Genomic DNA, 16,640 nt, shown 5'->3' on the forward strand with positions numbered 1-16,640 from the left:
TCACAATCTCACATATTTTAAGCCAATACAGAAGCTTACTTTTCAAACAAATGGCCAGTTGATGGAATAGGCTAGTTATAACGCTAGTTGTCTGTCCGCTGTTGAAGCATCTCTGCTGCCTGTGCTGGGAAAGACATGGACATTGATCATAAGATTTCACATGGCGAGGAGTACTCCATTGTCTTTGGCTCTCCAGAAGAAACCTTCCTCGGCAGTTACTAGAAATGTGCTAACGCTACTATACAACTTGTGTTGTTCTTTTCAGGCTCTAGCTAACGTAACCTCGCCGCCTCAAGCTAACGGCAACAAAGACGTTTTTCGGCGCACTTATTTCCGGTGTTGTTTCCTGTTCCTTGGTTTACGCCCCATGACAAAAAGCGGGGTGAAAGGTGGCAGATAGACTAGGGGCGTGGCTTGTAGTAGGTGTGTGAGGAAACGGTCAGTTTCAGGTATTGCGCATTCTCAGGTACGACGACACAGGAACAGACACTGTCACCTTGCCTGGGCTTTGGTTTCATCAGGCGGCCTGCTTGTTGTTGCTTGTAACAATCCACTTTTGTGTCTTTGGTAGTTTCATTCATTCGATCCCGCGGAGTTCAGAGGACTAGATCAATTAACCTACCTGCCTGGGATCCAGTAGGACTCCACTGAGCATTTGAAGATGGATTCCGCCAGATATGAATACGATGTAAGTTTCGTCACATTTCTCACTGCAGCGTTCACTTCTCTTCACTTAAATCGTGTCGCAATTAGGCTAATGTTGAGTTGATTTAATGATTATTCAGTGGAAAATAGCTTCACCACACACAGGCAAAGTGGCGTTGGTTTCGGCCTAGCTATCTCTCTCCTCTGTGTGTGTGTGTGTGTGTGTGTGTGTGTGTGTGTGTGTGTGTGTGTGTGTGTGTGTGTGTGTGTGTGTGTGTGTGTGTGTGTGTGTGTGTGTGTGTGTGTGTGTGTGTGTGTGTGTGTGTGTGCGTGCGTGCGTGCGTGCGTGCGTGCGTGCGTGCGTGCGTGTGTGTGTGGTGGGTGGGGGGAAGGCGGGCTTAACACTTCAGCAGACCTGTATTTTCAGTTATGACAAGTTGTGAAAGCTAGCAAAGGCTTATTTTTCATATGTCAACCGTTTATGGACACATAATTACACTTAGATTGGGGCTTTAACAATCTGACCACCATGTTAGCAGCAGTACACAACCCCATGAAAAACCAATCCAGGATGAGAGCAGAAAATGGTGACAGGCAGCCAGAGGTGAATCCCTCTGGCAAAGGCATGCCGCATTTGTGAATGGTTATACGGCTTTGGGCAGGACTGTTCCAAATGACCAGCTCTCTACTACTTATATTTATTATTATTATTATTATTATTATTATTATTATTATTATTATTTATGAATGGTTACAAGGCTTTGGGCAGGCCGGCTCCAAATCACCAGCTCTATACAACTTCTATTTGGCAGATTCATGAAAGCATCAATCCCCCCTGCATGGGAAAATAAACACTGCAGTGTACAGTAGGCCTACCTCATCATCAGAAATAAACATGTGACCAAACACTGGCAGGAGTCAGGCAAAAAGACTAATTTCTATGTTGGTATAGTATCACTTTATCAAGGACTTAAAGATTTTCAAAAAGATTTTCGAATGCAGTTGCATGCTGCTATCCATACTTTGCAAGTGCCCTCTCCCAGCTCAGTGATGGGCTGCCCAAACTTCAAGGTATTTTTACACCATGTCTTCAAGGAACGCTACACCAGGCGTGTTCTGACTTGATTCCCTTGCTTCTGTCAGCCAGTAGAGGATAAGGCGTATAAAATAAAATAAAACACGAGCTGCACACAAGGGATTTTTAGACGGGACGGAAGGTAGGTTCCTCGACCATAGGGCCTTTTCCATAGATTATTATCTTATTTCTGTAGCGAGATGAAGGTAGGTTCCTCGACCATAGGGCCTTTTCCATAGATTATTATCTTATTTCTGTAGAGAGATGAAGGTAGGTTCCTCGACCATAGGGCCTTTTCCATAGGTTATCTTATTTCTGTAGAGAGATGAAGGTAGGTTCCTCGACCATAGGGCCTTTTCCATAGGTATGGACGAGGCAACAAGCCTGTCCATCTCTGATTTTGATGTTACCTGGTGAAAAGCAAGCTTTTTCTGCTTCCTTGGGGTCGAGGCGGGCGACTCAGCTTGGCTGTGCAACGAGCTTTGTGTTAGCATGTTGCCTCTGCAGATGCTTTGAGAGGTTTGATGTCATGTTCGCAGCGGTAGCTAGCTGCTTCTGTCCAGGGCAAAGTTTGCAGTGTCACATTCTTATCCTTCCGCGCAACAAATTCGAAGTAATGTTGCTAGTACGCAAGTAACGAGTTAAGTGTTTGATTAGTAACTGTAATGTGATTACTGCACTTAGGGACAGTAGTGCCTTACACTACTCGTTACCGACTTGAATGGTTTCTTTTCCTCCCGAGTCCCGACCTGTCTGTCTTGTAGGCTATGTAAAAATGCAAGAGTTGCATCAGCATATATCGAGACATATAGCCTAACTTTTGTGGGGAGAAATACATTGAAAACTCTAGTCAGATATGACTTGAATGCCACTTGTAAAATCATCCACAGTGTAATGTTAGTGCGACGGTGCGACCACTATTTTGACTGGCAGCTTTTGGGCGATGTAACAAAGGCAAGCGCTCACTTTTTTTGGCACATTGCCATCCCACGTTATCGCCCGAATGCGTCGGAATGCATCCTCCGTTAAAACTGCATGTTTTTGTTTGGTTACAGATTCGCTAAAGCTGTTCCCATATCACATTTCATTTTATCGATACACCCTACCGCACCCCCTCCCCCGCCCGCCCACTCTACTCGCCATCGGCAGAGAGAATACGGACCATTTCCAGCTGTTTCTAAACAAAGACTCCTCATGTCTAGAAAGGTAAAACCGGAAAATATCCTGCTCTGGCTAGCCGGCCATGGTCCACACTTCATGTTGAGAAGTGGCTTTTGTAACGCGTTATTACCCCAACACTGCTCTTGAGTAGTGAGTGATGATATGTCAAATCAGGATTTTCTGTGTCTTCTGAGAAGTTAATTCATTGCTCTACAGAAAGAGGATGTGACTGTTGGGTTTTTGTGAGAGCAAAAGACTAGAGAGAAAATAAGGTGGAACAAAATAAATGTTGGAAACAGACATTAACACAAAAATAGGACTTCAACATACTTACAAAAAAGATCAACTACACTAAACTACTACTATTTCAGTATAATTAAACTGCCATCAAACCACTGCAACCTGTAGTAAAGTTGAAGAGTCAAGTACTGCCACGCCTTGGTTTGTTTGAAACTGCAAGCTGAGACACATTCACATTCACAAATCACATTAGTGGCACCAGTGAAATCGTTGCTAAATTATCATTTCACAGAACATCTCTTCCTCTGCTAATATAAGATTACTCTCAGACAATGAGATCAGTTGTAGATATTAGGTCACATGTAGATATTATGATTAATGTAGTGGATGGCTTCTCTCATATGGAGAGACTCAATGGAGTGGAGTCGCTAAATAATTCTTCAGGCTCTCGGCCAAATTCTTTTTCTCATGCTTCTTTTATATTTCATCAGAGCTACTTTTTTCTCTCAGCTTGCACTTCAAGAGAAGTCATGTGGAAACTGAGGAGCAGAAGAAATGAATGTAATATTGAATTCACTGTTATTGTTATTGACTCCAGTGAACTATACATTCATAGACATTTGCCAAAACTACAGACAAGACCGATCCCCAAACAATGTAGAATAAATCAATATTTCCATTTCTCAGTGCTTATTGTTGAGTTGAAAGTAGGGTGAGTGTCTCCTCAGACTATATCTATGTAAATATACAGGGACACAGTATGCTCAGTGGCATAGTCAGCAGCTGAAAGGTGCACACAAGTTATCGCTGTGACAGCGCCCCCTGCTGCCGTCATATCATATCTGATAACCATCATCATCTCATGACCAGTGTCACAGCTGTGTTTAGGAAAATGAATCGATCTCAGTTCAGCAGGAGTTATTAAGGAAGAATACCTACTGTATATGTTGGCAGAGCTAAATATAAACTACTGTGACATCAATTTCATAGTTCTGTCAAATGTCTTTCAATCATTTTATTTATATATTTTACAGAATAAAGTCACATAGACACAAAAGGATAATGAACAAAACCAGTTAACAAACTCCAAAAACAAGAGCACATACCTGAAGCAACAACCACAAAAATAAATGAATAAGCAAATTATTAAAGGTCCCAATTCGTGCAGCTGTAACCTCTTAAAAACGTGTGTCTCTGGTCCATAAAACATGATTCTGGATTAATTTGTCGAAAATATAGCAACCCCGTTTGTTGTGACGGAGTTCTCACTTCCTCATCTCGTCGCTTCCCAAGAATCGTCTGTTTCTATAATATATTCAGAACTAACAGTTCTCATTGGCCGCTGAGGGAGAGCCCGCCCCAGGCTCCCAGCGGCCAATCAGATTAGCGTCTGTGGACCAGCACGCTAGGTTGCGAGTTATCGTTAACTTAACGGTTATGATGCTAAAGAGGACATCTCAAAATGCCTAGACTTACCGAATGCACCTCTGCAGTTGCTGGATCACGTACAGTTGGCGTCGCTCCAGCTAGAAGTGTTAATTTTGTGGCTATAGACAAAATGGTGCAGGTAGCTTGTGTGAGAGAGACCCGCGCAGTATGCGTGAGGAAGCTCGTGACGTCCCAATTCCCCTCTGGGCAAACGAAGCGTTAGGGGGCGTGGCTTGAAGGAGACTGCAGGGGGAAGCTGTATAGGGACAAATCCAACTGTGGCAGTTCTGAGCTTGTGACCACTCATTACAGGGAGGGCTGACAGCAGTATATATGCATTTACAAGTAAAAACAGCATTTGCACGGAATGGGACCTTTAACATAAAACAAACAACCGACATAGGAGTAAGAAACCGGAGAGGCAGGCGTCGGTCGCCAAAGTTCAACCCCAGAAATCAATAATCTGAATCATTATATACCATATGTCTGTCTGTCTGACTTGACTGACTGACTGACTGACTGACTGACTGACTGACCTTTCCTCAGATATGATATATTAACATAAGTCAATTTCTCAAAGGGAAAGAAAGATCAAGTAGATTTTGAAACCACTGGGATTTGTCTGGCTTTTCTTTTTTCTTTCCCTATCCATATGTGTAATATTGACAAAGGAGCTGAGTACCACATAAGACCCAGAATCTCTTTCTAACATGTACAGGGTTGGGGAGGAGGGGGGGGGGGGGGTTTAAGTCTAAAATAAGCACCACAGACTGACAAATCAGATCTGTAATATATTTCTTAACATCTTTCTAAAACATTTGTATCACTGGGCAAGACCAGATTGAATGAAACGACCTATTTGTTTTTGCCATTGATGATTTTCTCTGCTTTATAGACCCCTTATACAGCTTGTCAACATGGAGCTGCGCGCGCATCGTGTAGGCAAAAAGCCCGGAGCCGCTCATTGACACAGACAGAGCTGTGTGAAAGACGCCGCTGTCAGGACTGCTCTGTGCTCATCTGCGACACACAGTTAGATTTTAGTTTTAAAATGCAGTTCTCAGCTTACTACCACAGCTTATCGCCTAGTGATAAGCAATGTTATGCATCGAAATTAACGTTGGTTAATGGGATACGTCTTACAGACCCATACCATACGCACTGGCGCTGTCAATTCGCCAAGCCTAGAGTGGCCAGCAATACATATATCGTGCATTCCTTTATAACTGGGGATAGCGTAGATAATTATTCTCTAACTTGCAAAGATATATTGTTATGTTGATAATGCACACAACTCAATAATGACATTATGTAACGTTACTTGGTCGTTCTAACCGAGTGATGTGGCTGAGCAGCCTACAGTTTCAGGCAGCTTACCTGATTATGAAGAGCACTACATTTCGGGCATTTTTAATGATGTCCTCGTTCCAATCAGTTCAACTCAATAATGACATTTGATTTAACGTTACTTGGTTGTTAACTAACCGAGCGATGTGGCTGTCACTAGCAGCCTACTACAGCATACCTGATATGAAATGAGCGAGCACTGCAAAGTCGGGCATTTTTAACGATTTCCTCTTTGGGCTTGCAACCAAAGACACCTACGGTTAGTATTAAAAGCAGTATGAGTTGACGGGATTCGGTAAAACTTTAGTCCTTGCTTTGTTGATAGTGTAACAGACTGTTCAGTGTTGTGTTGTGTTCTATTGCGTGTGTGTGCGAGGCTGTGTATGTTCCCTCCGGTTGCCGTAGAACAGGATATGTGGGGAGAATAAAGGTGAAGCTTGTTATAACGTTACAGCCTGGCTCTATCGTTTATTATTTTATTAACCAAGTGTGAATAGGCGGACCCGAATACTCTGCTACAATAGCTTTCCGATTCTGGCATCCCACTGTACAACACGAAGACATGTCTTGCTCGAATAGTTTTCGGACCACTGGAAAACTACTTGACAGGGCTGCGCGGAGTCTGTCTTTCTGCCTCCGTCTTGCGCATCTGACGCTGTTTGTTGTCATTGTGACGTAGGCGTATAATTGGTCTATTGAGATACCTGGATCTGTAACTGTACAGACTGCTCAGTTTAAACTCCAGCAGTTTGCAGTTTTCCTCAGGGTTTCTTTCTGTGCTTCTGTTGCATTACCAAACCAACAAATAATACCAAAAGTTAAGACACTCTCAACAAGAGCACCGTAACACATCTTAAGCATGGTGAGATTGACATCGAATAAAACTAACTTTTTAAGAAGATAAAGCCTTTGCTGGCTATTTTTGTTAATGAATTCAGTACATTTGTCCCACTTCAGCTTATTATCTAAAGACAACCCCAAGTGATTTGTACTCAGTGACTGACTGTATGCTGTGTCAGACAGGAGGTGGGCTCTTTCCTAAAGTCTATAGACATCTCTTTTGTCTTTGAGGTGTTTAGGAGGGGACGGGATTCTTCACACCATTTTGATAAACTCCTCTAAGACTGGGTCATGTTCCTCTTCATCACCCTAAAGAAGGCTAACCAGTGCCATATTGTCGTCGGCACTGTTTAGCACTGGCGTGTCACCTTTGGATTATTTTATATTGCAGTTTGTGGGATTTGTAAGAGCAGGTAATGTTAGCAGCATTCGAAATTTTTACATTATTATCAAGTCAACTTTCAGGTCTTGTTTCCACATCTCTCAGTGCCAGTGTTTATCTTGGAAATGGAAAATATCATTCATATTTTTGTTTTCTTTTAATTGTACATACTTTAATGAGAACTAGGGATGTCCGATATTATCGGCCTACCGATATTATCGGCCGATATTAGCATAAAAAAATCGATATCGGTTTTCATGCCGATATTTTTTTTTTTATTTATTTTTTTTTTTTTTAATACAGGGGGAGTCTCACTGAGCAGCTCCACTGGAGCGGTTGGGGTTAAGGGCCTTGCTCAAGGGCACCTCAGTGGTGGTAATGAGGGAGGGGCAAGCGCTGCCTTTTCACTTTCCCCACCCAGATTTATCCTGCCGGTCCCGGGGATTGAACCGACGACCTTCTGGTCACAAGCTCGCTTCTCTAACACTTACAACTTTAACACAACATGCATATTATATATTAAACTCTTCAGCTACATTAAGCTACATTATGTAACTTGTTACGTGAAATTTTGGTGGAAAAAAAGCCTGCTTATATCGGTATCGGTTGATATCGGTTGATATCGGTATCGGAAATTAAGAGTTGGACATTATCGGATATCGGATATCGGTAAAAAAGCCAATATCGAACATCCCTAATGAGAACCTTCTCCAGGCTAGTGAGTCCCGAGCCTTCTTTCTAGTGAGGAACTGAGTTCATAGAATTCCTGATGAAGAGAATGAAAGCACCGTGGTCTTGGATGTCCCTGCATACTTTGAAGATAGGAGCACTCCATCATGGAAGAGATAAAATAAATAAAAATCCAATTGCCTAATTTACTCCATATTTGAAACCTGTTATCTATAAAAGATGTGGGGAAATCAGGATTATTTACTATCAGAGCACCAAAGGAGTATTTGAGGCCTGAAAAGTTGTTATAATATGGCACTATAGGCTCTAATTACATTGCCAAATATAGAGTATTCTTCAGTACTCAGTATGATCCATTATGCGTTTAGTAAAATGTTGATTATAAAAAGGGATTTTTTTTTACTCTGCACGACATGAAATATTGCATGACTGAATTATACATTGTTACGGTCTGTTTACACTAGTTTGGTTAAAATTATGATTTGAGCAGTGATTCAATTGTTGTTTTTTCAGTTCTTCTCATTCGCTCACTGTCTCTTGTGTCTTCCTCTAATGATGCAGTTTGACTGAGGGCTGAAACTAAATAATCCAGATTGTTTGGGCCTCAGGCTTGTTAAGTTTTTGAGACTCCGGGATCTTCACCATTGTGCACTGATGTTAGATGTATTCAACACTGCAACCTTTGGTCAACATAAAATAGATTATTTTGCACAAGGATGACAAAATGTTCTTGATGAGGACCAGAACAGAATAATATTCAATATTATTGAGTAACATCAGCATGGGTACTCTTGAGTACTACTGAGTGAGCTGTTTCTCTGAACCACGCCTCACAGCATAGTTAGCTAGCTCCCCACCTGTCAAACTGGTTTGATTTTGTAGAGATACACCCTGGCAACTGACTTCAGGACTCCCACTTACTCGTTCTGTTGTTTACCAGACGTCTGCCTGCTCCACACCCAAGGCCTGTTTGCAGTCCAGAGTGTTTTCTACTGAGACATTAACACTTTTGTGTTAATGTGCCTTTTCCCAGGTTGATCCTGCCCTGCAAATTCACAATTTAATCATAGCATAGCACGGCACACTGAGCTGATGTTTCAAAAGAAAATGCTGTACATACTTAAAACATGGCATAGTATTTCTTTCTGGGTGTGGCGAATGGGATAATGATGAAGAGCATGTAATGGTTTGATTAGGCTGTGATCAGGGTGACTGATAGAGAGAGACCCTGGAGCGCTCAGTGACCCCGCCTCTAATGATTCCCCTCATTCTGGCCCATGATTGCCGTTAGAGATTCCAATTAGGAAGCCAGCACCGGGTAACAATAGGCCTTAATTGCCATGAGTTATCATCTAGACTCATGTAATTGAGCCCCCGTCTTAAGGGGCAGCACATCTGACAAATTGATTTAATACCAAAGTGATTCTCCATCCCTAATGGCACTGGGGTTGCTCCGCTCATGGGCCACAGGCATCAAATTCATTGTGTGTTGATTACTAACTGGCCTGAGATCTCTCTATCAGTCCCTCACTGGAGAACGTTCAACAACACACTCGTACGACGTTCAGTATCCACGTACACACACACACACACACACACACACACACACACACACACACACACACACACACACACACACACACACACACACACACACACACACACACACACACATGGCAATATCCCTCAGTTCCCATGAAAAGGCCTGCATGTGTGTGTATGTGTACACTAATTATTACACAATTTTCTAGGAGCTCTCAGGTCACTGAACGGGTTTTTCCAGTTTTGCCAACACTTAACATCAACTTGTTTGAACTTCTCACCGGCTGAAGTCACTTGTAGGCCTGTCAAATGATGGGTTTTGCATATTGTATAAAACCGTTATTGTATTTCATTCATCTTGTCATCAAGTTTGGTCATTTTAATGAGCACAAAAAGCTACTTGTTTACACCCCCGGCTCATGCATTATGTGTACAAGTCATCTGCACTCGTCAAAACCAGCCCAACTGCATTGACGGATACACTGAGTCAGTTTCTATTGGTGTCCTCTCCATGGTAACGGATCAAGGTTTTTAATACATTTTTAATAAGTCAATCATTGTTGTTGTTGTAATGTTTACATAAACAGGAAATAAAGCTCTCAAAAATATATTTCCTTGTCATCCATATAAGAGCCAGAATGATTTTGGAATGATTACCTGATCAAAATGTGGCAATAAACTTATAAATTTCAGCAAAGCCAACAAAAAATAAAGGCATAATTCTAACACAAAAAGCATTAACATTTCAGCATCTAAATAGACACGCCTTGTTTGGGCATGAGCTCATTGAGTAAATAGACAACAAAAAAAAAAAAAAATTATATTAAAAAATTATGAATTAACCGATAGGTTAATCGATTATTAGTGTCGGTTAATCGAAAGTGAAATTAACCGAAAATTGACATCCCTATTTTCAAGGAGATTAAATTACATGATTGAGTGTCATTGAATGTCTGCCTGTGGGCAAGTGGTGACCAGGGGCACGCGGGAATGTGTGTATGGATGGATAGCTGTGTATATGGTAGTCAGAATGTAATCATAAATGTTTCAATCTCGGCATCAAGGACATGACGTGCATGCTGTGTGTTTGATGACTCTCTTTCCTCAGCAGGGCCGGAATGGGCAGCATGAGCGGGTCGACTTAACTTTATTAACCAATAAAGAGAAGATGCCATCAAAGCAGAGGACTGGGATCGTGGTCGCGGCTCTTGTGGGGCTTCTAGTCCTCGCAGCTGTAGCAGCCATCCTCATTTGGCTGTTTGTCTGTGAGTGCAGTTTAAAGTTGTATTGAAAACACACATACATCTGTTAGCCGTACAGTGCTGGAATAGAGTAATAAAGTGGGCATAGAGACTCCTGCTGTCTTATGTGGCCAACAAATTTAACAAGTTGAATCCTTTAGCCCATTGGCACAGTGGTGTGGACATTCAGCGTATGGCAGCACGCCCATCCCACCACCCACATCCCCCTAGCTACTCCCCCTACCCACCCTATTGAGTGTCTGTCCCTGTTTTATAATTGTATTTTACTTGCTGCTTTTATACTGTCTTTATGATCTTCTGTATCTACTTTGAAGCACTTTGTAACTGCTGTTTTGAGAAGTGCTATACTTACCCCTCGAATCGCGACTCTCTACCACCTTCCCATCCCTAACTATGGCCCCTTTTCCCACTAAACTCACTAAACGTCCATGAGTGAGCGAGTGAATGTCCTCACTTTTGCATCTTATGACCACGGCTGACCCAGCGCTGTGGGGAGAAAATTCAATTTTGTGCATAAATCAAGGTTGTAAATTGAATTGAATGAGAAATCCTCTTGCCTGCTCCTCCCTACAGTATGTCACACTGTCAACATCTACTGCTGTCAGGACAGGCACACCATCAGGAGCTCTAAAGTGGATCATTTACTGCTTGCTTTCAAGGCACAGTTCTTTGATTTATGACTTTGTAATTTCCCATTAATGTTAGCCTATTTGACAGGCCCGAACTTCTCAGTTAATAATGCAATGGCGAAAGTGTCACAGAGTCAATGGAACAGTCAAACACACACATATCGGGTCTGATAAAAAGGCCTCTGAAGTCTTGATAAACAGCCTCCTGATTCTGCTGGCAGTGTGTTTTAATTGCTCTGAGAGCCAAGCTGTCACGCCACTATAAGATCTCAGAGTAAGACTTTAACATAGTGCTTGGAGAGCTGTTTCGATACCCTCAGTCTCTCCTCTTTCCTCAGAGACAGTTAACGTATTGCCTCTTTGTCAAATACTACTCTCCTCTGCCTCTCTTCTCCAAGTCAAAGATGCTGAGTCAAGGTTCTCTTTCTCCAATGTCAGACGCCTCCTTAACACTATATACGCAGATCATAGTAAGACCAGTGGTGCAGTGATTTTATCACTCGGCCACGCACAGAAGGCGTTGGATCAGGTTGAGTGGCCTTACAGTATATGTTCGAGTCACTGCACAGATTCGGGTTTGGCGAGTCGTTTATATCCTGGGTAAAGCTCATATTGTATATGCTAGTCCAACATTTTCAGTTATAACCAATGGTGACAAGTCAGCCAGGTTTCCATTACTTCGCTCGGTCCAGCAGGGTTGCCCTCTCTCGCCAGCCCTCTTCGCCGTTGTGCTCGAGGTCGGAGGCATTGAGACGCGTATCAGTTTGTACTCCGATCATGTAATATTCTACCTGCATAATTCACATAAATCAATCCCCCCTCTCCTAGAATTAATCACCTCCTTCGGTAAGCTGTCCGGATACTAGAGATGAGCTTTTATGCCATCCTAATCCACGTATATGCATGAACCACCCACCCGCCATAAATCTGCGCAAATTATTTCCTACTATTTATAGAACGCTATAAAGGAGGAAGTTGGGGAGATTAATTTACTGTTTCTGCTGCCGTTGGTGCGATCGCTGCAGTCGACTCCAAATAACATCCATACTGTATTATGTCCAGTCCAGCACTTGCCCATGTAGCATACTAGGCTAACACTATAGCTTTAAGTTTAGATCTGGATTGACCTAATCGTATTGGAAAACGAGCGCATCTTCTCTTCCAACATGTCTCCAGCGGAGACTCCTGTTTGATGTTCTGGTGACATCATTGACCATATATGGAGCAAGAAAGGAGGCATATCCTATTATGCATGGCTATTGTTTACCACTGCCTTGGGTCCTTTGGGGGGTCCTTGCTATCCCACAATAGGTGGCTAACATGTGCCTGACGAAAAATTAAGCTTAAAATACATTCAGTCTCGATAAAATAATTAATATTAATGTTCCTCATTAATGATACATCATTTCAGCCGCCCGCAACCCATCCGCTATTAATCAGAATGTTTATTTTTATGATACACCCTGGCCGTGGGGCGGGATATCCGCCGTCAGCGCAGTTATAACTGGCCCGCGCATCTCTACCGGATACACAATTAACTGGACAGAGTGACTTTATGCCTCTCTCGGATGTCTTCACTCCTGGTTTCGTGGAAAATCTCCCATTCAAATTGGCAAAGGACCACCTCACCTATCTTAGCTTGACCATACCCAGAAATTCTAAACTAATATTTAAACTGAACTTTGTGGACTGTTTCAAGACTTAAACACTGTATAGAAAACTGGATTCCATGATTCCATGATTGGCCGTATGAATTCAATTATCATGGTTTCTCTTCCCAGATTCCTCCATCTTTGTCAAAATCTTCCCATATTTCTCACATCAGCTTTCTTAAAAAAACTGGACTCCGTAATTCTTTTCTACATCTGGAATTATAAGAACCACAGAATTTCTAAAATTCACGTGCAAAAACCCAAATCTGAGGGAGGGCTGGCCTTACCAGTATTTAGGCACTACTACTGGGCTGCCAATGTTAGGGCTCTGATGTACTGGCGGCAGGGGAAAGGGACTCCGGGTAACTTATCTCATGGGGCATCCCTGTGGCTAAAAATGGAGGACAGCTCCATTGTCAACTCTTCCTGGCCAGCCATGCTATTTGCTAAGTTAGAGAAACCTGGGACCTTAGGAGATTTAAATTTAAGCTTTGTCATGAAAAACTCTGTCAAAATTCTAAACCAAGTTAGAAGGGCTTTGAGCCTACCAGATGTTTCTGTCCACACACCAATTTGATTCAATCACTTTTTTGCATCCATGATCAGACAAAAACGACCATGCCTGGAGTGAGAAGGGGCTAGTTTCCATCAGAGAGCTATACATAGATGGTAATTTTGCATCCCTTGATCTACTGAAGACAAAGTTTGGGTTGCCCGGCACGAACTGGCTCAGATTCCTGCAAATCAGAAATTATGTTCGGTCCAAGAGTCATTCCTTTGAAGTGCTCCCAAATGAACATGCTTTTTTCGATGTATTGCTGAGCCATCCTCACTCCAAGCATCTTATCTCTAGATTTGTATGTCTGTTTGACAACTGCAATACTGCCTCTACTGAGAGGATTAGAGAACTGTGGTAGGGGGAGCTTGGTATTGCTTTATCTGACATTATATGGGAAAGGAGTCTGTTTGTGGTACAACTCTGCTCAGTTAATAGCAGACACCAGCTGATCCAATTTAAAGTTGTGCACCGTCTTCACTACTCCAAGCATAAATTGCAAAATTGCATTCTGTCTCACCACTGTGTGACAGGTGTCAGAGGGCACACTATCTCATGCCTTCTGGTTCTGCCCTTCACTAACGGGGTTCTGTGCCAAAATATTTGATTGATTCTTTAAGGCCTACAAAATAACCCTGCAACTGGAGGCAGAACTAGCTATCTTCGGCTGCTCTGAGTCCTCTCTGAACTTCCCTACATCTTTGCAACAATCTCTGACACTCGGGACAACTGTCGCCAAAAAACCCATTCTGAAGGAATGGAAGTCCTCCTCTTCACCTTCTTTTCAGGTGTGGCTGAAGCTGTGTTCACACCGAGATATTTATTTTATCTCCCTGTCGCTCGATTCAACCCTTTGGAATCGCTCTGTCGTTGTGTATAAATCGCTCCGCAAACCGGGAGCGCACTCCGCCCTCGGGCAGAGGTGTTCATACTCGTGTCCCTGTGAAACGTCATCAGTCGCAGCCCAAGTACTGTTCCAATGCAAAGGATGTGTTCTCGACATGCCCACTTTACCGAGGATGGTCTGGGTGGTGACTTGTGTCAACTTGGCAAGGTACGTGTCCCAGCATTCATTTCGGCATAAGCGGAGGCAGAACGCAGCAGAGAAGACGCCATAAGATCCGGGAAGTTTTTTTACAATTTAAAGTTTTATTTCATCACTAAATTAATTTCTGATGACTTTTGATGCCTATAAGCAGGGTAGTAGGTTTCAAGAAGTGCCACTTTACAAACATTTATGCCGAAAAATGGCAAAAAGCTCCAGAGCACAATTGGCTGCAGCTGAGCTTTTTATTTGTGTAGTACTGCAGGCAGCCTCTGCGCCGGTATTGCGCAATACCCTCAAGAACGCATCGTCTCAAACTGCCAACAGCGTCATGTGTGCTTGTGACCTAGCAAGTTCATTCTTCCATGAACGACTAGCAAGAACGTTCTCCCCAAGAACACAAGAACAAGAACGCATTCTTGGTATTGAGAAACAGCCAGGGAGAGACTATTTGTGCACAATTGGCAGCACCTGTGTCGGATGGTGATGGCCCGCTGATAGATGTGGGCGGGGTGCAGCGAGCTTGAGAAACGAGATCTTCACTGTCAAGAAACAAGCAGCACACAGCTCTAACGTTAGACAGGATGAAAACGCAAACAACACAACTGCGTTTTCCCCCGATGCAAGAATGAATAAATACTCCGGGGTTACGGCAGCCAATCAGCGTTAAGCAGCAAGCGACTGTTGGCAGCGAAATTCCGCTAGATTTGGGATATTTCATCTCGGGCGACGAGCGAATTTTCACCCTATCACTCTGTCTCTGTCGCTCGGACGCTCAGCGATTTTTCTCCCGGGCGAATATACGCTCAATCGCTCGTTTGCATTGACTTTGTATGTAAACTCGATGCCAGCGAAAAACTTTAATAGGTCGGTGTGAACGCACCTTGATGGACATGATCTCTCTTATAAAGATGGAGAGACTCAGGTCCCTGAGAGCCAACTCGCTTAAGCCGTTTTCCCACATGCGTACCGGAAAATTACCTGTAAGTCAATATCGGACATTTCCCTTCACACTTCGGCTCGCGCATGTGGGAATCTATCAGCGAATTTGCCGGTATGTTGGGGGGGCGGGGGGAGGGGGGAGCTTATTTGGGGGGTCGGCAAAACTCGAAATAAGTTCGCTTGTCAGTTGTCACACAATAAATCACACTCGTTTGACTTAAGAGCAGCGTCAAGCCGCCAGCGTAATAAACACAGCCGATTTACCCCCTCCCCTCTCTGCTCGAGAGCAGCAGCCACGGACAGACACAGCGAGAAAGGCTTGCAAGCTGCTCAACGCTTGTATGTATGTAGAGAAAGCAAATGCACAGCGAAATGTGGAAGTAGTTTGCTTTGATGTGCGCGAATGATTAGATGATGCACTTTGAAGAAGTTGGGATCCGTGTCTGAGAGAAATAGTTGCTGGTTCGATGTTTATCCGTTCACCTGCGTCGCGTTGAAGCACTTTTTACAGACTGGCTTCCTTTCATGTGTCCGGGGTTGCCTTCGGAAATCAGCAAGCTGACATACTGCTCTTATTAGGCTATCACAAGATCATTTCGCCAGTTTGCTTTAATGTGCGCGAATGATTAGATTATGCCCGCTGGAACATTAAGCAACGTGTGTAGGCTACTCCTCGCCCATGATTGAAGGACCGCTGTCGCGGAAAATGACTGGACCGTTTCCACTTGCGTCCCCTTAAGAGTATACCGCTCTTCTGACTGGCTTGAAACTGGTGAAATGTCGGGGACGACGGGGTCGCGCTTATACCGGCACGGCGCCTTTCTCACATGCAGGCATTAGACCACGTTCCGGTCATTTTGCGGTACAAAGCGCATGTGGGAAAAGGGCTTTAGAAGGTTCTCAACTATCAGGGATCTGTTTCTGGCCTACTTTGATGAGGTTAAGAATGACAAGTGACTGAGGTTAGAGGTGACGGATGGCTCACCCATCTGGTCTTTCATGGACCCCTTGTGTGGGATCCCATGCACACTATCTTTTACAACCACAGGCACCTTATTACCACTGGTAGCACCATGTTGTGATGTTGAATTTCAATGATGTATATATATATATATGTTTGTTTTGTTTTGCTTTTCTTCCCTGTGTCTGAGTTTGTTTTTCTTGTTCGTGTATTATTCTATAAAAACTGAAAATAAAATATTGG

The 16,640-nt window shown here is 43.2% G+C and overlaps 1 protein-coding gene across 2 annotated transcripts in view; it reads left to right on the plus strand.

Moving 5' to 3' along the window:
- The first annotated feature begins 478 nt into the window (after positions 1 to 478).
- The window catches only part of st14 (ST14 transmembrane serine protease matriptase), a 66,352-nt gene continuing 50,190 nt past the window's right edge, over positions 479 to 16,640 (plus strand). The window contains exons 1-2 of one of the 2 annotated variants that reach the window (XM_083640122.1): positions 479 to 688; positions 10,459 to 10,615. In XM_083640122.1, the coding sequence (XP_083496248.1) occupies positions 662 to 688; positions 10,459 to 10,615 (184 nt within the window). In that variant the 5' untranslated portion in view covers positions 479 to 661. The remainder of the gene's footprint in view (positions 689 to 10,458; positions 10,616 to 16,640) is intronic. The other variant, XM_083640123.1, reaches the window with a different exon arrangement.

The sequence above is a fragment of the Poromitra crassiceps genome, assembly GCF_964638095.1.
Source record: "Poromitra crassiceps genome assembly, chromosome: 1".
NCBI lineage: Eukaryota > Metazoa > Chordata > Actinopteri > Beryciformes > Melamphaidae > Poromitra > Poromitra crassiceps.